The 27,400-nt window shown below is 37.4% G+C and overlaps 2 protein-coding genes across 2 annotated transcripts in view; one reads left to right on the top strand and one right to left on the bottom strand.

The window, feature by feature from the left end:
- The window catches only part of Dis3 (exosome complex exonuclease RRP44-like protein Dis3), a 126,187-nt gene that overhangs the window by 54,939 nt on the left and 43,848 nt on the right, over positions 1-27,400 (top strand). The window lies entirely within an intron of this gene.
- LOC145985951 (uncharacterized) lies at positions 940-27,159 on the bottom strand. The gene is made up of 4 exons (XM_083120092.1): positions 26,687-27,159; positions 15,027-15,190; positions 11,178-11,296; positions 940-1,781 (listed from the first exon to the last, which is right to left on the bottom strand). The coding sequence occupies exons 1-4, from the start codon at positions 26,989-26,991 to the stop codon at positions 1,170-1,172; spliced, it is 1,200 nt and encodes a 399-aa protein (XP_082976218.1). The 5' UTR covers positions 26,992-27,159; the 3' UTR covers positions 940-1,169.

The following is a 27,400-nucleotide window of genomic DNA, read 5'->3' as shown; positions in this document are numbered from 1 at the left end:
AAACATGCATCAGTTTCCACTTATCCCAAATGTCAACCTCTCTTCCATGTATTAAACCCTAAATTGCACTCTGCCAGCCCCACATGGTGGAGTGGTTAGCACGTCGCGCTACAACACCAGGGGTCCGAGGTTCGAATCCTGGCCTGGACATGGATGTTTGTGAATGTCCATTCATCAATTTCATCATATCATCAGTTATCCCCATCTTCGTAAATTAGCCAAAAATGGCACAAGAAACAAAAGAAAATAAAACAAATCAATCGATCAATCAATAAATTGCACTATGCAGACTAACAAGGCTCTGGACTCACAGCCAGTATAATCTTCCATGAGACTTGTGTTGAGTTCTGTCGATGTATGTGTATGCATGTCGTCTTATCACCATTCATCCTCATCTTTGTGATCAGCCAAAAGTGGCATACAAGCAAAATAAACTAAAACCAATCATTTAATCAGTGAATTTTCACTTTTAACTGCTTTCCATCCCCATATGTAAATTTACTTAATATTTCAAAATCTGCAACCAGATTTTACCTTGGCCCACTTTTTGATGATAAGCCTGATGTCAGTTTATTGTGTCATTGTATGATGCCATGTAGTGATAAAACAAGTTGTAAATAATCCACAGTATTGCCGTGCTTGTTTTAAAATTACAATTATTTAATATTCTCCATTCTTTAGCTGGTTGCAGTTCGTTAGTGAACTGTTAAAATTTCTTTTCATGTAATTGATTGTTGAGTAATGGCATAATGGTCCTTTTGTTAACTTTATTTATTAGTAGAAGAAAGTTTTCAATATAAGCTATTTGTGTTTAAGTTAGGACATAAGCTTTTTATGTTTAAGTTAGGAATTACCTTATTTGAAATTTTATATTAGCACCATATATTTGTAAATAGAAATAAAACGCATGTTGATGTACTTTAATTATATTTCCATTTTTGAGGTTTTCCAGTAGTGGAATTTATCTTGCCATTATATATTTACAGATTGCAATATAAAAATTTATCTTAAGTAAGCTTTAATTCTGAAAATGAAGCATGAAATATTTCTTTCATTTTGTTTCACTGGTTTTGTTAGTGAAAGGTATAAGATTCTAGTGATCACTTCTTTCGTTTGGCAACACTGCTGAGTGATTTTTTCCTCTTATAACAGTAGCTGTGGGGTAATGCCTAGTTTTGTCTGCTATCTGGAGGTGATTCTGTTAGGCTGTAAAGCTCAATATCTGTAGTGCTTGTTTCACCAATATTTTCTGTGTCCAGTGATTCTATGTTGATAGACACACTAGCAGGAGTGTTGCCAGGTCTATTTTGACCACGTGTTCTTATTTCACCAAACAAAGCTTGTAGGACAGATCTCATTTCAGTTTGAAATTCAACTCCCATCGTGTCGCTATTGTTTCTGGCACTTGTGGTTGCGCTGGAGATCTGTGTTGCATTGGAACTCATCAGGGTGTTACCGGAACTTGTAGCATTCTCTGCCGGAGCCACTGACGATGCGAGAACTTGCAAAGGTGTATTCAGAGAAAACGGCACCAGCGGCATGTCGTTCGTTTGGCTCTGTTGTGGAAACTTTCTTCTTCTTCTTAAAGTAGAACGGAATTCACTTGCAGCTGTGTGAGGAGGATGTTTGGGTAAAGATGAAGATGTTGGTTTATCTTCTGTGGCCGAACTGCGTCTCTCTTTGGAACTCTCTTTCAGTGAAATCGTTGGTGGAAAAGTCTGGACTTGTCCAAGCCGTCGTGACACTAGTGTGTTGAGGAATTCAAGAGCCTGCTGTTTAGACTAAATGATGATCATAATTAATATACAGTTAATGTCTATGGAATAGAAATTCAATTTATTCAATAGCCATAACACAATCTCAGGCTTAGCTGATAACATACTAGCACTGGTTCCCAATATATCAGATGATACCAGTGGTTGTATTGGTATTGCAAAGTATTGGTTCATATTTAACCGCCAATACTTTTCCAGATATCTCAAAATGTTCGCTACAATGTCATGCAACATTTTTGTGAAGTCTAATTTTCCTGAGAATTATGCAAAATTGATATTATTAATAAATGACAGTCATACTAAGTCTGATTTTTTAATATGTAATTCTCGGAATATTTTAAAGTAAAACTCTAGTAGATTCATGCCATATATCTGCAATGGAATATATATGTATTACTATTTATAGATATTCTGAACGTTGTTTAATTATTACAGTGTTCAACCATTGATATCAGTATGAATTGGTAAAAGTAGTACCTTTGGTATGCGTATCTGTTCAAAGTGGTATTGGCTCAGTCCTAATTATTAATACATTGCAACTATCGATTACTTCTGCTTCGAAATTTTTGTAGACTATGGTTGCTGCACATCCTGGATTTTCTAGGACACACTTAGAATGGTATCATTGGTTCTGGTGTTCCAAAGAAGTTCCTTTGAGATGCACTATTGTCCCAGAATTGGGTGGGAAAGCAGAAGTGATTAAGATTATACTTCCATGAACATTATTTCTATTTAAATGTCTGAAACATACTTTAAAATGCTGATTTTACAAAACAGTCTAACTGGACATTAAACTTCTTCCTCTCAATTATACAAGAGTTATTGAATTACAAGAATATGCGGCAGAGATGTATTGACTTCACAAGGGTGCCACTCAATGGACTTGCCAACAACGATTAGTAATGCAAGGTGTGTGTACTAGTCATGAAAGTCTAGCGAAAGTCAAGAAATGAACAAGTAGGTCAGGAAGTCAATAAGCTAGTCTACCAAATGCAGTCCAGGATGCATTAAAAGATAAAGCAAGTCTAATTCTCTTGTTAAACACAGCTTCAGTTTTGGCCTCTTTGTAGGGGTTTTTCATTAAATAAATACCTATTGATTTGCTTAATTGGTAATTTCTAACTTTATCTAAGTAGGTTTTGAATAAATAAAGATTAAGAAAAATGAAAAAATAGGTCAAGAGAAAGCTATGAATTTTTTATTTGTTATTTTGGTAGACACCCTATAATAGAGCTATATTTATTTCCTTCTGTTTATAGTGCTGAATTTCAGTGAAGATTTTCTTCTATTGTAGACTAAGCAGTCAGTGGGTGCCTATCTGTTCAGTCTGCAATTTTCAAAAAAGTTTCGACATTGTGAGATAGCAGCTTAGGTCATTATGGCATTGAAAAGAAAGTTTAAGTTTAATGATAAACATCGAAGTGAATGTCCATTTATGAGATCAAGAAGTGTAAAGAAAATGATAATGAGATTTGTGGTGTGCTCCAAGCGCAGTATGTTTTTTTTTTTTTTTTTTTTTTTTTTAAGGCCAGGGTGGTAAATCTGACATCACAGATCATATTTGATCTAAAAAAACGTAAGGCAGCCCTCTTACTTTGGAAAAGCTTACCAGCTTCTTTACAAATGTTAAATGACCCAATAATGAGGATTAGAAACTAGCTGCAAGTTCATTCGGTCAAGCATAATCATAGTTTTAATTCAGTGAATTGTACTTCAGATATTGTTAAAGGATTGTTTTCTAAGGAGGAAACCAGGGAACTTTGTGATAAACTTACTAATTTGTTGTGGTATGGATTAAGTTACTTGGGAACTCAATAAAGCACAATTTTTGTCCAATACGAATAACAGTTCAAATCGTAAGGCTACAAAGTTAGTTCCTGTTCTTGTGTGGTATTTTGTACCAGATACTTACAACAGTGATTATAGACGTATTTGACAAGTATAGGGTCCGGAAATATGTGATTTCCCGTAGTAACACAATACAGATGTTGGTATTTGATAGATAACATAATACTGATTTTAATACAATAACCATATCATCATTCTGGGTGTAGACTCACTAAGTTGAGAAACAATATTATCCATTACAGATACCAACATTGCAGGTAGAATTACCTGGACTTCTTCCCTAATTCTTCTCTTCAGGGCTTCTAAGTTAGGGATATGTCTTGCAAAAACTAAGCTCTTGAGGTACCCCCCTGAGAAAGAAATCACAGGCAGTCAGATCGGGTGATATTGCAGGTCACGATATGTCACCGAAAAGTGAAATGATTCTGCCTGCAAACACATTATGTAACACTGCCACCATTTCTCGTTCTGGTACTCTTCCATGTCTCTAAATGTTAAACTGCTGTCGAAATTTACGTGAAATCAATTGTGTGCAAGATATTTTCATATTGTCACAAACAACAACACTGCCTGGTCAGCAAGTTTACAAGACTTTGCTGATGTTTAATACAAACAAATTCTTGGTTATTTCGAAAATGAGATGGTTACCATGATATAGAGTAATTTCCATGTTCATTGGTTTAAAACTGTACTTTTTTTCTCAAAGCTCAATTCTTCGGTTGCTGAAATTCGCAATCTCTCCCTTCTGTGGCTTCAATTTTTGTATTGTCAATTAAAAGTATATACTCATTGCATAACAAAAACTCAAAGGGAGAAGATGACATCCATGGAGCTTCTTTCAATCCTTGATACATGTACCAATAAAATAAAAGATAGGAAATCATAGTGTTTCTTGTTGTACGATTGATTGATTTTCTTTATTTTACTTCACCTTTTGTGCCACTTTTGGCTAATTTGCAAAGATGGGGATGAGTGATGATATGATGAAATTGATGAATGGATGCTCACAAACATCCATTCACAGGCCAGGGACACCTGGCATTGTAGCATGATGTGTTAACCATTCCGCCACGGGACCAGCTCTTGTTGCACGAAACAGTGTCTTCATTTTCTAAATTGTAATAGGAGGGGCTATTTACAGAGCACAGTTTTCATCAACAGTGTGACGAGTTCCATGACATTTGCATAGGACATTGAAAAGTGGGTCAATCAAAATCCTATAGGACGACATTCATTGTGGTGGTTGTTTAAATAAAGGGGAGATAACTTGTCAGGAAGCTCAAACATCATTATTTGCTGTTTGTAAATTTTCAGGCATTAGTATTCATGATGAATAACTTTTCAAACAGTATAAACTTGTTGAGAATATTATTGCATTAGAATGGCCTAACTGGCAAGTGCAAGACAGTGATTCCGGTTACTTACTGGAAGAAAAGTGGATGAAGCTATTTAGGACATTTAGATCAGAAAGGTTTCGCTCTTCATGGCACCAATGCATCAGTTAAGTGCATATTTTTGTTCATGAAAATATTATGTATAATATAGTTTTCTGAAAATTCTTTTTAGGTGTTGAATTTTTGTGATTTTTGTTGCAAGAACGTTTCTTCTAAAATTTGGCTACAAGGCAGTGTTTTCATTTTTCGTGTGCATTCTTGAAAATAGTTTCTGAAATACCTTGCCATCTTTGGAACAGTCAGTTTCAGTGTGTAGTCCATAATAATTATGGTGTACATACATACTACTTCGTTGCCCCCCCCCAGCAGCATCCTGGATAATCTCTTATGAAATATAGCCACTCTATTAGACTCACTGATGAAATAAAAGAGTTGTCATTTTAATGTTTAATGCATTTTTTTTGTAAATCAATTTTGGCACAGGTTTTATGAAAATTCATGAGATGAAAGAATGTACATCAGTTTGTGTGCAAGAGTAAATCAAAGATACCAAAGATAATGTTTCATACCGTGTAGAAAGCTACTAAGGTTAGCATGTCAGAGGACTTTGTGTTTATTCTGTATGTTTTCACAAAAATAATTACTTTGTTCTTTGAATATTTTGTAGGGCTGAGCAGATTCCACTTTGGACCGATACCTATGCTTGAAAATTATAATAATTAAAAGTTGTTCAAAATATAGATTAATATTAATGTGTAAGTATTTCACTCTAATTATATGCATCAATTTACCAAGATTTTTGCTTTAAAATGTTTGAGATTACGTGAGAATATTAAATTATGTGTTAAATTATCAGAAAATTCATTTTTTCACACAAAACTGGTGCAAAATAAAGAGAAACTTCAAGTTTTAAAGGATAATATAATTAAACTCCCAAAAGTGTTGCATGACATTTTTGCGGAGTCCATGAAAGACCGAAATACTGGAAAAGTATCGGCCAGTATCAGTAAATGAATTCCAACCAATACTTTCAAACACTGATACCAATGGCATTGGCTGATACCGATATGTTAGCATTGCTATCTGCTCTGCCTTATTATTTTGTGATTTTTATCGTCAAATGTATCAGTGATTATTTTTTTTTTTTATCTAGAGAATGCACTTCAAATTCAACTGTCTTGATATTTGTAAGACTTAATTTTAAATCTTGACTAATAGTCAGAGTCACGGTGGTCTAGTTGGTACGTCATCTTACTGTCACCCAGGAGACCCAGGTTCAATTCCTGGGGTGGGTGATCTAAGGTTGGAATTTTTCCAGCCTTGTCTCTGCATACAGTGGCTCCGGGGCTCACCCAGGGGGCAGCCCTGGGGAGTAAATGCAGCCAGAGCATGGTGCTCATATACAAATATATGTATATGCAGCAGCAACATAGAGGCACCATAATGAATAAATAAATTGTCTCTGAAATGTGCCGCACTTCTTTAATTGTGTTCATGCATTTAAGACAAACCTGCAGCAAAAAAGAAGCAAGTGTCTGAGGTACTTAGTAGTTATAACTTCTCTCTCTGGTAATTTACAATGCATTACAGAAAACAATAAAACTGGGAGCGAAGCGAGCAAGAAAATTTTTATATCCAATTTTTTGCAAACTTAAAATAATATTGATTTAAAATGGCACAAAAAATTTCATGGGGTGCATTCCATTTTATAATTTTTGCACCCAGGGCCTACTCCCGCTGCCCCCTAGCTATGGCTCTGAACTTGACAAGACTGGAAGAAAGGCAGACATTGCGAGCAAGAAAATTTTACGAAATAGATTTTTATTTGTATAAAATTTGATATCGAGTGTGCCAATTGCCCCTTTGTGCCCCCCTACAGGTGCTCTTGGCCATCTGGAAGAAATAATGCAAGAAAGACGTGAAAACTAATTCAATCTTGAGTATAATTTTGTCCTGCTACTCTTAGATTCTACTAGTTTTGCTTTCTTTTACCTCAATGTTTGCCCCCCCCCCCAGAATTGATTTCCATCCAAGGTTGGGGAGGGGCACAGTGGCCTAACTAACATGCTCTCCACCCACTACCTTTAGTTGTGCGCCCCTAGTAACGCTTTTCCTTTCTAAAATATAATTCACACCTACATTTACATTCAGTGCTTGCATACAAATATGAAAATATATAAATGTAAATTGAATCAGTGTACAAGCTGGTACGAAAGATTAAGACAAAAGCCAAACTGTAAAAATATGTATCATAATTACATAGCAAAGTACACTTTTACTGCAAAAAATATGATATTGTTAAATGCCCATTACCAGTCCTCTGCGTTTTTTGAGGGAAACAAATTCTTGCTCTAATTTAGTCAAGTCCAGTTTTCGAGCCCGATCACTTTCGATGCTTAACAGTGCCAGTCCACTCAATCTCACTCTTGTCATTGTGCTCAAGTAATTTTTGATCAATTTTAGCTTGGAGGAGGACCTCTCAGGTGATGATGATGTCACGGGTAGGGTCAGATATAGCATATAAGCAGTGCATACATCAGGAATACAACTAGCCACAATTTTGTTTTCTATCAAGAGGAATTCTGCAACTTCGCTGATATTCGACATGTTCCTTCTTTTGATTTCAGTTGACACTACATTCCGAAAACAAACAATTTCTGTAGCTATAGTACAAGATACATCTTCTTCATATTTCTCCCAGAACTTAGTAGCAGATTCCACTAACTGCCGGTGTTTTCCGTTAGGGAAGTGGGGCTTAAAAAGTTGAAGTTTTATATGATTTGTTTCATACTGTGAAATCTATTGTTGACTTGATTAACTAGAATATCCAAAGCACGGTAGAAAATCTTGACTTTAAAAGAATCCAATGGATCGATAAAGCCAAAATCTTCTGTCAGTTCGTCGAAGTTTTTCACTTTTCTTTTCCGTTTGGTAGAAATTGAAGTTTCTATTTGCCACCTTCTGGCCATTTCTTTAGCTTCATTTTCAAACACCCCAAAATTATTCCGAAGCTCGTTAAGACCATGAACAGACTTTTCTAGAAGGCTGCATGCCTCATTAAGGAATATGTTGGGATTTTGTAAAGTTTTGGAAACAACATTTACATGTTCCAAGACTTTGCTTTGGAGCACAAACATTAAGACGAATTGGAATGAAGACCTTTTCTTTGACGTTACGATGAGTGTTGACAAGCAGTTTAAGATTAAATGGAAATTGACTTGAATTGCCAGCAAGGAATTAAATCTAGACGACCATCTAGTAGGACACAGCTTTTTAAGAGTTATGTTGACAACACAGTTTCCTGTTGTACTTTCTGTTAGTGCTTGCCATCTTGGTAGACTTTTGCTAAAAAAAACATATATTTCATTGATAAGCTCATAAAAGGAAGCGATTTCCCTAATGTCCTTTACAGAATCGTTGAGTACTAAAGTTAGGTTATGAGTAGCACAATGTATGTACATATTCTTCATTAGGCGACTTTTGTTAATTTTAGCCTGCAAGCCATTGCATTTTCCACTCATTACAGCTGCTCCATCACATCCCTGCCCACGGCCTTTTCCAATTTAAATATCATTTTTCTCCAAAAATGTAATAACTGTGTTTTCTAAACTTGTAGCTGTTTGGTCTGAAACTTCAATAAACCCCAAAAATGACTCCTCTACTAGAATCTTTTCGTCAGGTTTAATATTGACATATTTTATTACAACTGACATTTGATCAACTTAAGTAATATCCTGGGTTGTATCCAAAATAAGGGAAAAGAATGGTACCTTTAGAACATCATCTATTATGCCACTCAACACCTGTTTTGTAGCCAGTGCAATAAGTTCATTTTGAATAGCAGGACTTAAATATTTTGTCTTGCTTTTCTCATTTTAAATATGAGTTTTAGTAAGTGGGTCATTCTTCGCTAACAAGTCTATTATGTTGAGAAAATTCCCAGAATTACTTTGTACGTTCGTTACATCTTCTCGATGTCCCCTGAGAGCCAAATTACAGGTGGATATTGTTATGATTACATCTAAAATTATTTTAATGATTTTGCGCCACTTATTCAGACCTTGTTGCAGCATTGTTTGAACATCTTTATGATTTTTCCAGGCACTATAAGTCATGCATGCACAGAAATGAATTCGGCACGTTTCGTGTTCTTTGATTATTTTTTACTTAAACCTTTCCAATCGTTAATTTTCCCTTTACACCATGCATCATTAAAGTGTTTGTCGAACCTATCGGCAAACAACCAGCACGGTTCACAATAAATAGCATTTAAAATAGAAGAATAACATAACCAAAATCTCTGTAGTTTCTGTCCTGTTTTAGAGGGAGCTGAAAGATCTCTTACTCACCGGGTCTTTCGGGAAAGGTCCTTGTGGTTTACTTGAACTGGGTGATAAAATTGAAGCTTTAACATCTTCTTCTAGTACCTCATTATGTATATACAAACCAATATCGGTGCTCACAAAGTCAAAATTGTCACTTGTTGCACCACTTGTAACGACCACATGTTCTTCATTTTGACAAGCCTTTCTGTCTGCCTGGGTTTTTAAGTCTGCGTCATCGTCAAACAGTCCACTTTCACTGTCTTGGCAAAAATCTACAAGTTCTGCTTTAGGTAATCCATTGTTACTAGCGTCTCTTATGTTAGTTATAGTAGTGGGTTAAGAAAATTATTTATTGGACTTTTATTTTTATGATTAATAAGTAGAATCTATTTATTAAAACATGCATTTAAATCACCACCACTGTTGATATTTTCAGTTGTATCACTACTGCTGCCAGGTTTAAAAAATGAACTGATCTTAGGATATTTCTTTGTCTTTTCATCCTATTCTTTCTTCCTTTTTCGAAATTCTGCACCACTTGGACGTTTGTTTTTAAACATTTCTCCTCGCTTCATTAACAATAACAGCTACAAAATAAACTTATCAATATGCGGGAGCAGCACAGTCAAACCTTGCTGAAACGCAAGTGGTAAGTAGGGGTGAGGAGGGGTAGAAGTCAGCGTTGCCAGTGCATTTTCTTGCCTCATGACTTGAACTATTCAGCTAATGAAGGTTTTCGTCTAATCGTAATTCATTTTGTACTTTTCTAGTGATTAACATTTTCTGTTTGCATCAATATAATATGTTCGGTTGAAAATATATTTTAATGCCAGAAGGAAAACTTTTGTGAACTATCGTAAAAAAAAAAAAGGTAAAGTGCTCCCCTGTGCATAGCACCATGCCATGAAGGCATATAGGGGGTGTGGGGGTAACACCCCACACTTTCTTGATCCGGTCGTGAGTGGGGGTGATGTGATCAGCATCACGCCCCTGACCACCTTTACCCCCCAGGGTTTCCCCCAGGTACCCATGTTATTCGACGCTGGGTGGGCGCCGGGGCCGCTTCCATCGTTAGAATGTCTTTCTTAATTTATCATCGTCACTGTGCCTCCCCCCCTACACTCCAGGGGTGTTATTTACGACCCTGGAGGGGCAATGCTCATTGACCCCTTGTGGTTACGCAACTGCAGCTCCTTTCCCCGTAGTTGCTTTGAACTTTAATCAGCTTGAAAATACTTGATTTTCTTTAAGAGTATAATATTTTATAATAACTGCGATAAGATTACTCTACACTAAATATCTAAGTGAAAGTATAATAATGTAGGGACATGGACCTCTGGAAGGAAAGGGGGGGGGACAAAGATGGCCATACCTTCTTCCCCTTAGAAATCGAATGTCAACGTAAAAGTATATATTTCACACGTATAATTTGATTTCAGTCATAGTAATTTATATTAATGCGATAATTTCAAATTCAAGTGGTGTTTTTGAGTGGGCAACACTATTATCGGGGCAATATACCCCATGCAAAAATTCCTTGCTTGTCCCTCCATGGAAAAATTCTGCGCACGTCCATGATTAGGGGGGCAACTGCCCTCCCTTTTCTCCCTGTGTGCATGCCTATGATGGTGCTGATCACTTCACTTCCAAAATGGCCAAGATTCCCACATCCCCTAAATGTGCCTTCATAGCACGGTGCTGTATGCACGGGGTACTTGACCTTACCTTTACCTAGTTTAAAGTCTCATATCTAATCCACTATGCAAAAAAGGTTCATATTGCAAGGTAAAGAGATACAGAAAGAAAAAATATTTAGAAACATAAAGAAGTCTTACCTTTATATCTTGCAGCATTAATTCTAGTGTCTCTGGTTTCTGACTATTCTTGATACTTTCCCATCTTGCAAACATGTGTTTATCATGCATAGCTATTGTGCTTTCCATTTCTCGTATTTCTGCAATGTGAAGGTATGAGTTACCATTCAATATTAACACAGGATGCGATGTATGTCGTGTATGTACTCGGTGGTTAATTTATACGCAGATGTAGGTTCATCTTGGAGTAAATATAAGCCCGAGGATTCATAACAACAATGATTTAATACACAACTTACAGACCAACTTCCCTGATGTGTGAACTTTCATATTTATACCTAAACAACTTTTTAAACAATTGAATGTTGATTCGAATATTATCCACACTTAACAGTGTAAATGAATTCAATGCATTGTACAGAATGACAATAAAAGAACTCCCTGAATTCATTCACATATTGCATACATTTAATGATACTCGCAGTATTAAATTCTGTAGTGTTCAAAGGGGTAGCTTTGTGATCTTCGCATCTGGCACACATTGACACGTATTCTGTTCAATGCCTGCCAGGGGCATAACAAGACTCGTGGAGGCCCCAGGGCAGACTACACAAGTGGGGCTCAAGTTACTGCTATTGTAGTGACTGGATATACAAATAAAATAATTTGTAATTTTAGCATATGGGGTGTTAGCAAATATAATTATCTTTATTATGATTAAAAAAATGTTTCTTTTTGATAATTGCTAGAAATGAATAGTACAAAATAACTAATAAAATAGGTACTGTATATATTCTTTACTCATTAACAAATTAAGATTAAATAAATTAATTACAATGCTTACATTATAGATTCATCATCTATTATCATTTACGCAAATGCATCGATTATTTTTTAAACTTGATATTTTTTGTCTCAGTCATTTTGAGTTGAACGTAAAGTCAGATCACTAAGATATTCCTGACTAATAGTACTGAGGAAATAAGTTTCTATAGCTTTAAATTTATAAGATGATCTCCCTGCCTTTGCTATTGTGAGAGGAACAGTAAGATACAGTCACAGACAATAAAAATGAGACATCTGTATCCTCAAATACACCGTGGAATACGTTGTATATACTCTGCGGCGATAGCAGAAGTTCCTATTAAAAAGTTGCTATTGAAGTTGGCTGATCAGCTAAGAATTGGGCATCACACAACGCATTGCAGGGAAGTCAGTATTTCAGGATCTAGCTGTCCCATTTTTATTCCCTGTGACTGTACATGAAACAAGCCGTGCACACATCAGGATAACTGGAAACCAATTAATTATGTTGTGTCACAAGGATATGAGCAAGCTCTTTCACATCATTCATGTCTTTTATCTTGTGTTTGAAATAACTTATGATAATACGTATTTGTGACTGAAATAAAGGTTTCAAAATCTTTTTGCAATTTTATCAGGTTGTTTGCGAAGCTCAGTGTCTATAGATCTTGACAAATGAAGGTTTTTATCACTTTTTATGTCTATACATCTCCTTTCATGCCTTTATAACAATTGTCCAGTTCTGAGCAAATAGTGTCTACGTTGAACCAGCTCTCTCGGTTGGCAAATCTTTCGACAGAGTTTGTTATAATGGTGCTTTATCTTTTTTAGATTCTTTTTTCAGAGAACTCCAGTAAAATCCTCCCACTTTGCACATATTTTCATCATTTCAACAAGTGATTCAAATTATCCCTAAAGCTCAGTCATTTCCAAGAGAGCGTTATGGGAGAGATCATGTGCTCCCATATCAGGAGAGTCTGTTTTTAATACCATAGAAGTGATATTCATCTGCTCCAAGACTTTACATTGAACAGTCAATAATAAAATGAAACTGAAAGATTGTTTTTCCCTTATGGCCAATACAGTAGTCCCACTTCTTTTGTTTGACTTTTTGCTTGTTAATATTGTATAAGAAAAAGGCTTTCAAAATAGCAAAAAGCCTCTCTTTAAGAGCATACACAACTTCTTATCTACCTGTCCATTGTGTTGGATTAATTGTTTTGAGAGTTGGGTTCAAGATTTTTACTCTTAATATTGCAGAATACTATTGGGGGGGAAATAGACATTCTGAATTACAAGAAAGACAGGGCTTTCTCGGTTACCTTCAATAAGAACCAAATTTAAATTACGACTAACACAATTTTGAGGTACAAGTTCTTGGGTTCTTTTATAGTACGTACACAGATTTCCCAGCCAGCATTGCAATTCTTACTTAATTGTGTTAAAACATCAATAATTTTACCTCGCTGGCATTTTTTGCTTAGCATAGTGGGAAATCGTGGCATAGTTACTGCAGTCATCCAACTATACAAAACCATCAACTTTGAGCCTTGCACGTCACTATAATCTACCTGGAGCGGCCCATTCTGACAAAAACATTAGTCAGGAAAATCCATTACAGTCTTCCAGCCTTTTGGGGCAATTTACCTTGGGGGGGGGGCAGTTGCCCCAGCCTAGTTACACCCCTGATGCCAGCCAGAGGCAATCTGATCCAGCTCTTCAGAACATTAAGGTTTTTTGACAAAGGTGAAAATGTAAGTCTGATATTTTATGTAATGCTATAGGGATAAAAGTCACGTGCAACCAAGAATGCTGTGAATGATAATGCTGATCATGGGCTGAGGTACACCCAATCCAGCCCTCCCCCCCCTTTTTTTACCTTTAACCTTGTTGGTCTGAAACCACAGTTCCATATAGCACTAGTCTAAAAACCTAGAATTATTTTTGCATCACTAATTTTGTGTGCTGCTGTTCCTTTTGATGTAGCTATTTTGGAGCTTGTTCTGGTTTTGAACCATCATTTAATTTATAGATGTTTGTATGTAGAGCATGGATCAGAGACTACCATATTAAAGAAATCATATCAGTGAAATGGGCTTTAAAATGCAAATATCTGGCGTACAAATATTAGTTGTATTTGAATGTATCATGACATACTCTTGGGCTCCCACTTAGTTGTATGGTTTACCTTGGTGCATGTGGTTCTAGGTTTCATTTCGTTCGTATCGAGACCCTTGAAATGTTAGTGGTGGCCTAGAATCATGAGGGCAACAAGGTGAATTGACAGGTAACACGGACAATGGCATTCAATATGTCAATAATTCATCACCCAATGAAAAGTTGTTTGGAAGACTGTCACCCTCAAAGGACTGTTGTGCTACAGTTTAATATTTTTTTCTCTTACTATTGACAATGAAAACTTTGGATTCTATGACTTGAATCACTTTCTGGGTCTGTGTGCTACACATACTGTGTGGAATGGTAAATCATTTCTTGTTTCTACCACAAAACTTTTAAAAAATCTAGTCGGTGGTTTTAATCATTTTCCTCTAAATAATGATCTTATACAGTATACATTCCCAAGATTTCACTTTGGCTTGTCTCAGCAAATACTTTTTTTAAAAATATCCATTGGTTTGAAGAATCATTGCCACTAAAGGTTCTAGGTTTTGATCTTGGCATGGGTGCTTCTTTATGTTTGTTCCATCATTTTCATCCAATTGTTATTCACCCTCATCATCGCAATTAACCAATAGAATTTAAAAGCAACGTGAAATTAGCAAAATGAGAGTAAAAGAACCATGCTATTAGTCTAAATTCTGAGAATGAGATCTCCTTAGAATTCCTTCTAAATCTTTCTGAGGAGTCTCAGAAAGATTTGAGACAATAGCTTTGTCTCAATTGCAACTTGAGAAAACCATTTCGCTGGAATTTGAATGATGTAGTTCTTCAGACTAGATAATCAATTTGGTTCAAAGTGAGAATTTTGGAAAAGCCATTCCTGACTCAAGCCGAAAGACCAACAACTCCTTAATTTATCAATATGATTGTTTTCCTTTGGCCTACCTTCATCTTGAATTTTTTTCCATATTCTTTTCATAGATGCCTTTTCCTTGTGTACAGCTCTCCTCTGTTTCTTTAGTCTATCAATGTTGTCCGCAGCACTTTTCACCTCTTTGTACAGACATTCCAGCTCATTTGTATCCTTATCTAACTGTTGTTGGAGTACACTGTGAAAGGTTACAATTATACATTTTTCTAAATTGAATGATTGTTGTTTCCATAAATTTCATCACAAAACATTTTAGCCATGGTGCAGTGAGTTTGTTGTGAACCTGTACTTGCAGGTTTAGCAGGTTCTTACGGAGCAATCCATATATATATATATATATATATATATATATATATATATATAGTCTGTGTGTGTGTGAATATGGAAATTGTCAGAAAATTTGAAGTTGTCGGACCTCTGTTTTTTTGTTTTTTTTTTACACTTAATGCCTGCATATATATATATATATATATATACACAACAAATAGAAATTGTTGTGGTAAACAAGGCCAAATTTTAAGAATATGCCACTGACTCAAATGGGTAAATTACTCTGTATCAGAATCCTGCACTGTGCATTCAAGGCTTCATTTCAGGTGTTGCATAATGAGCATAATTCATTACTCACATTTGCCGATATTTTTATGTCTTCATGGCCAAGTGTATTAAGTGATTATCATCTCACCGCCGTAGTCCCCAGTTTCGAATTTTGGTCTAGATGTTCATCATTTTCATCTAATCATCACTCATAATTGCAATTAGCCCAGAGTGGCAGAAAAACTATGCTAAATAACAAAAAATACAAATACCTACGGATTAGATTCCTCTTTTTAAATAATAGTGCCAAGTAGTGTGTAATTGCATTTGTCTTTTGGGGCAATAATTCCAGAAGAATTGAGAATGTCAAGAATTCATTGTTCCTTCGTGTTAAGATTTACTGAAAATGAGTACTTTGCATGATATTATATTCTTAAAGGATCTCTTCTTTAATTTTAATTTGTGTCTGTTTAAAAGTGAAAATTAGTCATTGTCATCTCTTGTCGTTACAAAACTCATCTGTCACACCTTGATTAAAGTTTTTTTTTTTTGTTGGGGGGGGGGGGGTTCAATGTATCAAGCTCGTGCAAAATGTTATTCTTGCTATACTTTTGTGTCTGTTGTGCTTCCAAAACATATAAATTGATCTGCCATAAGATTGGCATTGGCACTACGAAAAAATAAAAAGTAAAGAAAAAACCTGCATGGACATATTTAACTACACAATTTGCAACATAACACCATTAAGCCTTGTTTCCATGATATAAAAATTCAATATGCTGACCAAGGCAGTAATTTAATTTTATTATAAAACATAAACTAAACGTAATGTTTCAACCTTATAGCAAGGTCTTCTTCAGACTCTGCACCAAGTACAAATGTAACAAGATACAAAAACAGGACGATTTATATACACAAACATTACTCCCCTCCAGACTATTAGAAAGTTGTTCTGGAACATTCTTGCAGGTGGCTTTCCTTTGTCAACTTTAGTACTTTCACCTAAAAGGCTAAACATATTAACTTCCATATAGAATGTGGTTGGACTCTTTTATCTCACGCTCTTTTTCCTTCATTCTTCTTCCTTCCATTCTTTGTTTAAATTCAGTCCCCCATTCCAGTTCATTGTGTCTTTTCACTTTTCACTTTTCTTCTTTATTTCTCTCCTGTGTTTAAAAATCGCATTTCTCTCTCTCTTAAGTCTTACATCATCCCTATGTTGTTTCAAACAAGACATGACATAGAGTGGGATGAGGCTAAGCAGATAGGAAGGGAGAAGAGAATACTAGTGAGAAAATGGAAGGAGGCCAAGGAAATAGAGATGAAAGGTGAAGAAGACACATTGAACTGGAATGAGGAACTGAAGTTAAACAAAGAATGGAAGAAGGTGTTAGAAAGAGTGGAAAGGACACGAGAGAAAGAGGAGAGAAGAAGGAAGAAGAATGAAGGAAAAAGAGCGTGAGATAAAAGTGTCCAACCACATTCTATATGAAAGTTAATATGTTTAGCCTTTTAGGTGAAAGTACTACAGTTGACAAGGGAAAGCCACCTGCTAGAATGTTCCAGAACAACTTTCTAATAGTCTGGGGAGTAATGTTTGTGTACATAAATCGTCCTGTTTTTGTATCTTGTTACATTTGTACTTGGTACAGAGTCTGAAGAAGACCTTGCTATAAGGTTGTAATGTGACTTTTAGTTTAAGTTTGCAACACTACAATAGATCAGGTCATTGCATTTCAATCCCCGCCGATTAGGGAATATTTCCAATTTTATGTCCTACTTCTCATGAAAATACATATATTTTTGTTGACTCCTACCAACATGGTGCCAAGGGTGTGTTTCTATCTTAGAAACGAAGGAACTAGGGGGTCCACAAGTTGATTCTGTTGAGATATGTAGAAAAACGTAAAGTTTAAAGGGGGCAATTTGCAGCTGTAATCCTGTGGGCCACATTCCTTCGCCTCAGTGACAGTGTGTATTGTGTGTTCGACTCAACGAGCTTACAGAGGAAGGTTCCAGGGTCGATTGAGGCTTTGATCAAGTTTTGTAGCATTAGAAAGAAATTCTGTGAAGGAGATGAAAGATTATTTTAAAAATAGGAGATCCTGTCTTACGATTAACGTTCAATGTAGGTGAGGGGTCTCACTTATCGCACAACACTTGAGCAACCTTGTGTTCTGACGTCACGGGAGAAAGCTGTTTAATATTAGGCTAGATGGCTACGTTGTGAGGTTAGGCTAGCTAGGTTTAGTTCTCTTAGCCCAAATAATAATTTTTCATTGTATTTATGCTAATGGAACCTAACCTAACCTCGTAGGCATTCTTCGTCTGACGTCAGAACACAAGGTAGCAAAACTGGTGTGCGGAGAGGAAGACCCGTAGATGAGAAGTTGTACACCCAACGCCAAAGGTAATAAGCGAATTTCACATCAGCATCAGCCTATTTTTCACAATGTGATAATGATGAAATGAAAACGTCAATAGCAGAGGACGTCAACTGCCATTCCTTAAGACAAAATACTGATGGGAAATTTACCCATTATCTTTGTCTTCCCCCCCCCCAAAAAAAAGCTTTTATTTCCTGCAAGTGTGTGTGTGTACTAGAAAAGTGGATAAAATAAGCTTTGGTTTCGCTTGTTTTTGAAAATAGACAAGTTGACAACCTCACTGCATGATTTTATGTTTGTATAGGTGGGTTTCATATGCAGTGACGGCGCCAGCCTGAAATAAGTGGGGGCTACAGATTTCGGAGTCAAATTCTTGGGGCTAACTTATACCGGCTAAAAGGTATTTGCTGAATACTTTACTACGGTATAATTTTACCAGTGACATATGTTACAGTCAGATCCAAAGATAAATCATTGCATTTTGTTCCAGGCACGAATCTTTTATGTCAAATAAAATGCAATAATTATATTGATTTCTTTTCCTAAGCCGTTATTGAATGGAATAATATCACAGACTTAATATTCATATGAACAATACAAAATACGCCATAAAAACTACAATTATTAACTCGCTGGATATACGTATAAATACTACACTTAACACTATTTCTATGTAAGGAGTTTGAGTAGCTACTTTTTTGCTAAAATGAGAAAATGAACCACAGCAACAAACTACAATAGTATGGCATACGTCTGTTTTAATGATCAGCTACAACCTTGTTTAAATCCAAAGATTTTGCAATCTCTTTCCTAAATGACAAAAGTGATAGAGCACTCAACCTCTCGTTACCAATTCGATTACAGACGTAATCATTGCTGCAAGTAGCCGTTAAAGGAGGTATGAACATTTCAATAACGCAAAGCTTATAAAGTTCGTAAAAGGCAATTTTGAATATTTCAACTATGCAAGTAGCTGCTGAAAGGGTCTTTATTTTGAGTTCTTTTCTGCCTCATAGTGTGCCATAACTTTAAACTGGTCAAATAACAACAGTTGGATAGATTGTAGCTTTTCGTGCTTCAGAAAAGCGGCACTAACTTAATAAAGTAGGCATCAAATAAACAATACCACCCTTCAATAGAAAGTGTATTAGTGATAGCGTTTTATCTGCCAACTAACTAAATTACTCTCTAGCCTTCTTAAACCCGAAGGTTTATAACCCTTCCACCTGTCCCTATCCTGGGCAAGATCAATCCAATCTTTTCCATCCATACCGACATGATGAAATATGTTACGTTTTGTTGTTCAACGACTGGAATTCAGAACTTAGACCTAAAAATGAGGAGAATGCGAGAAATACCGTCCACTTAGGAGGTGCCACTCTCAAGGAACAAACATATTTTTACTACAAATTCAGCTCCATTAGGGTTCAAATACATTGACATAAAAGTAACTAATATAATTGCAACTCTTTCGCTGGGCATTTTGATCAGTGAAAATAATTGCTGAAGATTATAATTTAATTTCAGAATGAGTTGAGCATAAATGCTGATGAGAATTGGATCATTAGTTTTCGATGTGATTATCCAGCACGGAATCAAATTTTGGCCACTTTGACGGTACTGCAGAAATATTTTCTAACCTCACAAATGATAATTATTTAACATGTAGGACTAGGACTGCGAGTAATAAAATTGCCCAAGCGTGCTGATTTTCGCACCGTTTTGCAATGATTAGTTGACTGGATTTTGTATTAAGGTTCACTATATGCACAGAGGCTAATGTGGACGAGAGCTATAGATTAGCGGAATCCGAACCACTTAATGAAATGTTACCTGCACTGGGGCTCGAACCCGGGACACCTTGATATCGGGGCTGGGAGCCCAAATTTGATATTTCCAATTCTTATCATTTAAGAATGAGTTAGTTTGTGTACTCTTTAATTCTTTAACATCGTATTTCTCCCTCTCGAATATTTGCTGCGATATGGATAGATGAAAGGAAACCAATGTGAGAACATCGCTAACACTCATGCAATTGTCGGTATTCGAATGAGGAACTAATAAACAGAAAAGAAGCATGATGGTTCTTTAGATTTTGAATGTCATCGTGCTTTGTCACACCTGTTAGACATATTCCGAAATATAGTGATACGATTAATAGAGGCTAATAATTGTACGCAATTAACTGTATATGCCAACAATCAAATAACAATATCACAGTCACTGAATACGTGCACCTACCATGCAGGCAGCAGATTTCGTAGCAAGTTTGGGGACTCATGATTGACCAATTACTTAGTATCAAATGATCATTGGCCACGGTTATCCAGGCATATCTGCAGCTGCCCTCCCTCCTCTTGATTTTACAACACATCGTGATAAAGTAACCTTGCGATCTAACCGATCTAGAAAATGTATTTGAACATTGTACTTGTACCAATGGAAGTTTTATGTTGCAAAATGAAAACTAACTTTTGAAGTTTTCAGTCTAAATGCATATACCGTACTACAAAAATCTAGGGGAGCTGAGACCGGTTTTGGGGGACTTCAGCTTCCCTGTAGCGCCGTCCCTGTTCATATGACGTCAGAATTCCCACCGCCGCCATGTTTGCGGCCGAGTTGTTTGTCATGCTCTGCTCGTGTCGGAAACGTGGCTGAAGGAGAGCCTTTCGAGTGAACTGGTGCACCTTCCAGGTTTTCGTCTGTTCAGAAGAGACAGGATCGGGAAGAGGGGCGGGGGAGTGGCAATTTATCTACGCGAAGATATTCCTGCCAAAATCCTTTCGGAATCACCCGGCGACTACGACCGATCTTCCGAATATATAATTATGGAAACTACCGTCTGTCAACAGAAACTCCTCCTTGCCGTAGTCTATCGACCACCTACCACTCGCCTCGAAAACTTCGAAAACTATATCGCAACATTTCTACCAAAATATTCTCACGCAATTGTTTTGGGAGACATGAATGTCGACCTGTGTACCACCAAAGAGGAGGCTATGCAATTCCGCGATACGTTCTCGGCCTTAAATCTTACAATCTGTCACCTAAACCCAACCCACCACACGGCCACTTCAGACTCCTGGCTTGACGTCATTCTGGTCTCCGACGAAAATCGCGTAACGAGCCATGGCCAAATTCCGGTACCTGGGATTTTCCATCATGATTTAATTCACGTATCATATAACATCCGCGTTCCAAAATTTAAGCCTAAACAAGTATCTTACAGGGACATAAAGAACGTTGACGAAACCCACTTGAACGAAGACGCTGCACTCGTTCCGTGGCACGTAATTAGCACGTTACCAACAGTGGACGAGCAAGTTCACCTGTTAAATACATTTATTCTTGAGCTGTTCAATAAACATGCTCCCGTCAGAAAGAAACGGGTCTCACGTCCCCCCGCCCCCTGGCTGACGGACGACGTACGTCGACTTATGGTCATGAGAGACAGAGCTTACACCAAATACAGAAATGACGTAAAAAAAGGTGACTCTAGCACATGCAGCTTCGAAAATTATAGAACCCTGAGGAACCGCTGCAATCAGGAGGTAAGAAAAGCCAAGCGCCGATTCGCATACGAATTGCTCAACCACCAAAATAAACCGGACGTTCTATGGAAAAAGTTGAAAATTCTAGGTGTTGGGAAACAGAAAAAGGACGACTACATTCCTAAGTTTGCACCAGATGTACTGAATAATCATTTTTGTGACCTCCCGACTATTGAAAATAATGTTAAAATTGAAACTATTCGGAACATCGCAACGCACTCCACAAATGCTTCAAAATTTTGCTTTTCCTGGATTTCACCGGAAGACGTTAGAAAATCTTTACTTAAGATAAAATCGTCGGCCGTAGGAGTAGATGAAGTTTCCATTCTCATGATCAAAAAAATCCTCCACCATGTCCTTATTCCCATCACGGACATATTCAATTTCTCCTTGCTTTCTGACACATTTCCGTCGCTTTGGAAACTCCCCAGGTACGCCCTATAACAAGCAACGAAATCAATTTAAACAATTTTAGACCAATCAGCATCCTCCCAGCTCTGTCTAAGGCTCTAGAACATCTTATTAGTGGTCAAACCCGTGACTTTCTAGCACGAAATAACCTAACAAACCAGTTTCAATCTGGGTTCCGTAGCAACCACAGCACATGCACGGCTCTCGTCAACGTAACCGACGACATGAGGTTAGCCATGGACAATCGACACCTTACAATCCTTGTTCTTCTAGATTTTACCAAAGCTTTCCAAACCATTGATCACGAAATTTTACTCACAAAACTATCATCCCTATTCAGCTTCTCGAACTCGACGGTTAACTGGTTCCGTTCCTACCTGTCTGGACGTCAACAATGTGTCGTCGACCCACATCGAAGATCATCCTGGAAAAGCATCCCCTGTGGCGTCCCTCAAGGCACCGTAATGGGCACCCTCCTGTTTACACTGTATATTAACGACCTCCCGTCGGTGCTTAATCACTGTAGGTATCACATCTATGCCGACGACTTTCAATTATACTTTTCTTTCCCTCCTCAAGAAATATTGAATGCAACCGAACGTGTAAACAACGACCTGAAAAAAATCAACAAGTGGTCTGTAGACCACGGCTTGCACGTCAACCCGACCAAAACCCAGCGTATGCTCGTAGGCTCCCCAAAGACTCTGAACAGAATTGACGAATTAAATCTCCCTAATCTTACGGTCAACGATAAACACTTGCCTCTCTCTACCACGGTTAAAAATCTGGGAATTACACTAAACAATAATCTTACCTGGAGAGAACACGTAAACTCCGTGTGTAAAAGAGCTTTCGGTGCACTACACTCTCTTTACCGGCTTAAAAACTTCCTCCCCGAACGTATAAAAACCAAACTTGTCCAATCTCTTGTTTTCCCTATTATTGATTACTGTGACACTGTTTACTCGGACGTTAATTGCGAGCAAGCTAAACGCCTTCAGCGAATCCAGAACGCCTGTGTCCGCTTCGTTTTCGACATAAAATATTCAGAACATTTGACACCGTATTATGCGAAGGTCGAGTGGCTGAAATTAAGTTATAAACGGATTTATCACAACCTTGTCCTACTGTACAAAGCCCTAGAAATAAAAGATCCGAAATACCTTTCCGGGCGGTTTCAATATCTTTCGGACTTTCACTCCCGCAACACCAGATCACGTGAAAAATCTCTGTTATCCATCCCTATCCACAGATCTAACTTCTACGCCAATTCGTTTACCGTTACCTCTGCAGGACACTGGAACAGACTGCCCCCCGAAATCCAAGCCTCCTCCTCAGTTGTAACATTCAAAAGACAATTAAAATTATACATGCTAAACAATTGGACCTAGATTAAATTCCCAGAAAGAAATACGTTATACATTTAGCCCACGAAATATGCTTTCTATGTAGGTACTTGTGTGTGAATGTGTGTTTGTGTGTGTGTGTGTGTGTGTGTGTGCATGTAGAAACTGTATTGCTTTTATTTTTAATTTCTTCTAAGCTACATTTTTTCATTGTGTTAGTAAAAATAATGAGCAATGTACGTAATTAATGGTTAATCCAGGGCTTGACTGTTCGTATTCAAACTGTATTGCTTTCATTTTTAGTTTCATTTTACTTTCACTACTTTATTTTTCTTTTATTATTTTATTTTTCATTTATCTTTTTAATTTTTTAATTGTATACAATTTACTGCAAAGAAAAAAATGATCCCTGTAATTAATGGTTAAGTGGAAGAGAAGGCATTAATGCCTTAACTTCGCCATGTAAACAAAGTCGTAAAATAAATAAATACCCACCACGTAGGAGAATGGGATCCATTCCTCTTTGCACGTAGCGTTCGTTACACCTGCACCAACTGTACGTTTGTTGTTAGTACTGTGTAAAATTTCAGTAACATTGCATACAATTAATGACAATGTTGTGCCATCTGGAAATGCTCTTTGTGCAGTCGACATAAAAGGATATGGAGAAAAGGCGAAGTTTTGTGGTGTATATTCCTTTTCCGGAATGTCTGGAGTAGCGACGCGCAGAGGCGAAAGCTTGTGGGTGGGGCCAAACTAGGTGGGGAAGAGTGCAGAATGCAGAATTCCCTTAGTAGGCTTGCGAGCTCTCATGTTTACTACAGAACTATTGGACTAGTCGAGTCGCCCCTCCGCGCGGTCCCCTCCCCTCCGCACGTTCATTGGACGAGGCACACAGCCGCAACGTGCGCTAAGGACGCGTTCGCGTTCTCATACTCCAGACATTCCGGAAAAGGAATATAGATCCATACGAACTGGACGATAACGAAATGAAAATGGGCCTAAACCTTTGGCCAACTCTAGTTCGCGTGTTTAATTACTTGACCCAGCTACCTGGAATCAATTCGTTTTCGTACTTATTAGTGATTCGGATTCTGCTTGAAATATTTACATCCAGTAGAGATTTACTAATATTTTCAAGGCTCTGCCATTATCGTCTCTGTTTCCCTTTAAGGTTTGTTCAAGCGTGGTAAATTAAAAATGTTTGAGTTGCTCAAAAACAGTAATTTCACTCCTTGCTTTAACAATGTTGGCGGAGTGGTTAACACAGGGGTCCCCGGTTCGAATCCCGGCCTGGGCATGAGTTTTCTTTGTGAGTGTCCCTTAATCAATTTCATCATATTATCACCCAGCTTTGTCTTCACGATTAGCCAAAACTGGCAGAAAAGCGAAGTAAAATAAACCAAATCAATCAATCAATTTGGGATACTTTGATGTATAATTAATAACAGTTTGTGTTAACGAACGAAATACAAATAATCAAGTGCAAACGTAAAATTATCAACATGAATTTAGCGTTGAATGTTATCATTTTAACATCAAATTTATCGGAAGTAGGCCTATGAGCACCTTCCTACCAAACAAAAACAAACACACCAGCTTGATCCATTTGTACTAAAAGTCGCAGAAAAAGGTGATATATGAACTTACCTGAAAGGAAACGATCACTCCATACTCTGTAATGTTTGCTTTGTTCATTAATGTTTGGCACAATTTATTGTCGCCAATCTTCTCATCAACAATTTTCGAGTTCCGTGACGTGAAGCGCACCTTCTGTTCTTTCTCGGAAAATTGGAGGATAAACGTGAGTTTCTGTTAACCGAATACTGCACAATGTACCATCGTAAACAAGGGTCAAATCTCCCGCCCGCTTACAAGAACCGGCCTCAATCATGGCTGCTCGATCCCACAATGCAACAGTTTGTGACGTAGGTGAAACACACTTATATATTCCGCGTATATGCGCACCAACTTAGCTATACTCTTAAGCGCACCAAGCAATGCTTCACATTACGGTTAAAGAAAAGTTTGTTTGTACATTGTTACCCAAGTAACAGGAGCGAATCCAGAAAGAAAATTTGGAAGGGGTCCAGCCAGGGGGTGTCTATCGCCCAAGGCTAATGTTGAATGCCCCCTCCCTCTCTATATTAGTAAGAGGAGAGTTATCTCGTTTTTTGTTGGGTTTTTTTTTATGGTTTGTTATTCTTGGAATCGTAATTTCAGAATAGAATGTCTGTTGACACTTTTCAGAAGCAGTTCTGTGACGTCTTTTGGGTAAGAAAGAGCAGAGGCTAAATTGTGATGAGGGCTCTAAATACGTTGACAACTGTACAACAAAACTGAGAACCTTTTCACAGATAAAGAGTACAGTTCAGAAAGTCCCCTTTTCAACTGCGGCTAGAATACCACTTGCTTGGGATGGTTCAATCGGTCAGCTCCACTTAACTGACAAGGTTGACAACTGTACAACAAAACTGAGAACCTTTTCACAGATAAAGAGTACAGTTAAGAAAGTCCCCTTTTCAACTGCGGCTAGAATACCACTTGCTTGGGATGGTTCAATCGGTCAGCTCCACTTAACTGACAAGGTTCAGGAAATTTAAGAAGAAAAAAAACACCTGACAATAGTTTGTTTTTACTGTCTGGTACGTATTACACATCTGCATGTAATATTAAAAAACAAACCAATGTACCAAAACAACTCAATGAAGTCAGGTTTTCAGCTCGCATATCACTACTCAGTGTGAAACTTAAAAATACTTTTAGTGGATGTTATTTTCAGAATCCATAAACCGTGCACACAGAGGGAATTTTCTATACCTGCCACATCAAATGTCTCATCGGAAAGTATGCTGAATCCACCTTAGTATTTTCAAAAAGAAGAAAGGAATTTGGATGGAGTCCGGAACCCCTGGATACGCCCTTGCCAAGTAAACACCATGAAAAACTTTCAACCACTTTCGGTGCTTGTTAGGTTTACTGTGCGTCTTATTCGGCGAGGCAGTTGTGCAGTCACGGACACTTCAGGATTGGAACAAACCTGACTTTCAATGGGATCGCCACAACCCAGAAGTGTTTGTGACTGTACGTGAGCGGGCTATGCGGTTAGGTTCATATGCTCCCTAAAAATCATAGATTTCTCTCGTTTATAACATGAAAGCGATTTCACTTATAGTGATGAAATGACGCGAACTGTCCCCTTAAAGATCCAATTCTCCAGTCCCGTTGTGCAAAAAAATACTGTTTTCGGAACACTGACTGTATTCCCGAATTCCGTAAACAATGGCGCCGATCGGGCGCCAAAACTGGGAAAGGGGTCACGGACAGTTTACTTTCTCTTAATATCGTCTAGTTCCCGGATATTCTAGATGGGAATTCACTTTTAGCAGATCCCTTGTTAACATATTAACCTACGTGATATTTATCGTGTCTAATTACTTACTTGGGATATTGATAAGTAAGGTATCCTAAGTCTTGTAAGCTGTGTAAATAGTTAAGAAACTTCCCAAGTTGTTCACAAAAGGGGCGAAGATCTTCTAGTGAAATTTTGTGATATTGCCACTCATACTGGAATTCGTTGTAAGATTCGTCATCCTGTGCATCGGAAGTGCTTGGCGATTTGTACTCTCTTATACGGCTTTCCGCAATGGTTGACCGTGAATCGTGTTTATTTTTGAATCGGAGTAAGAACTTGTCGATAAACCTGTCGCTTGATTTGGCACTAGTGCTGCTCGATTTCTTTTCCATGATTGCTGAAACAACGTACGTACTTTAGTCACTGTCCTGTTCCTGCTTGGTGCGTAGTGTAATCTGCCTTCTGGTGCCTTGAGCGCTCGTCCATCTTATCGGATTTTATTTTTTTTAATATTAGTTTTGACTTGGATTTAAGTGATCATGTTCTTCCTTGTAACCATCTTCGCGATGTAACACATGAAAGATCAAGGCAGGATGCATGAAGGTGAGTACATTAATGGTATTAAACGGCCATTGGCTTCTGATAAGTGACGTCAATTAGAGACATGCAGTTTTATGAACTGCGAAATAATTAGCCTACATTTAAATGAAGAATAAAAGTTCGTATTTTACTATCGGGGCTAGTTTGAGTAATGGTTACTGCTTTTCGCATGAAATAAAATTTTCTTCAGCCAGATTTTGA

Source organism: Lepisma saccharinum, chromosome 3, assembly GCF_977018435.1.
Source record: "Lepisma saccharinum chromosome 3, izLepSacc3.1, whole genome shotgun sequence".
NCBI classification, from domain to species: Eukaryota; Metazoa; Arthropoda; class Insecta; order Zygentoma; family Lepismatidae; genus Lepisma; species Lepisma saccharinum.
The sequence above is the reverse complement of the archived record's forward strand: the minus strand, read 5'-3'. Positions and strand labels throughout refer to the sequence as shown.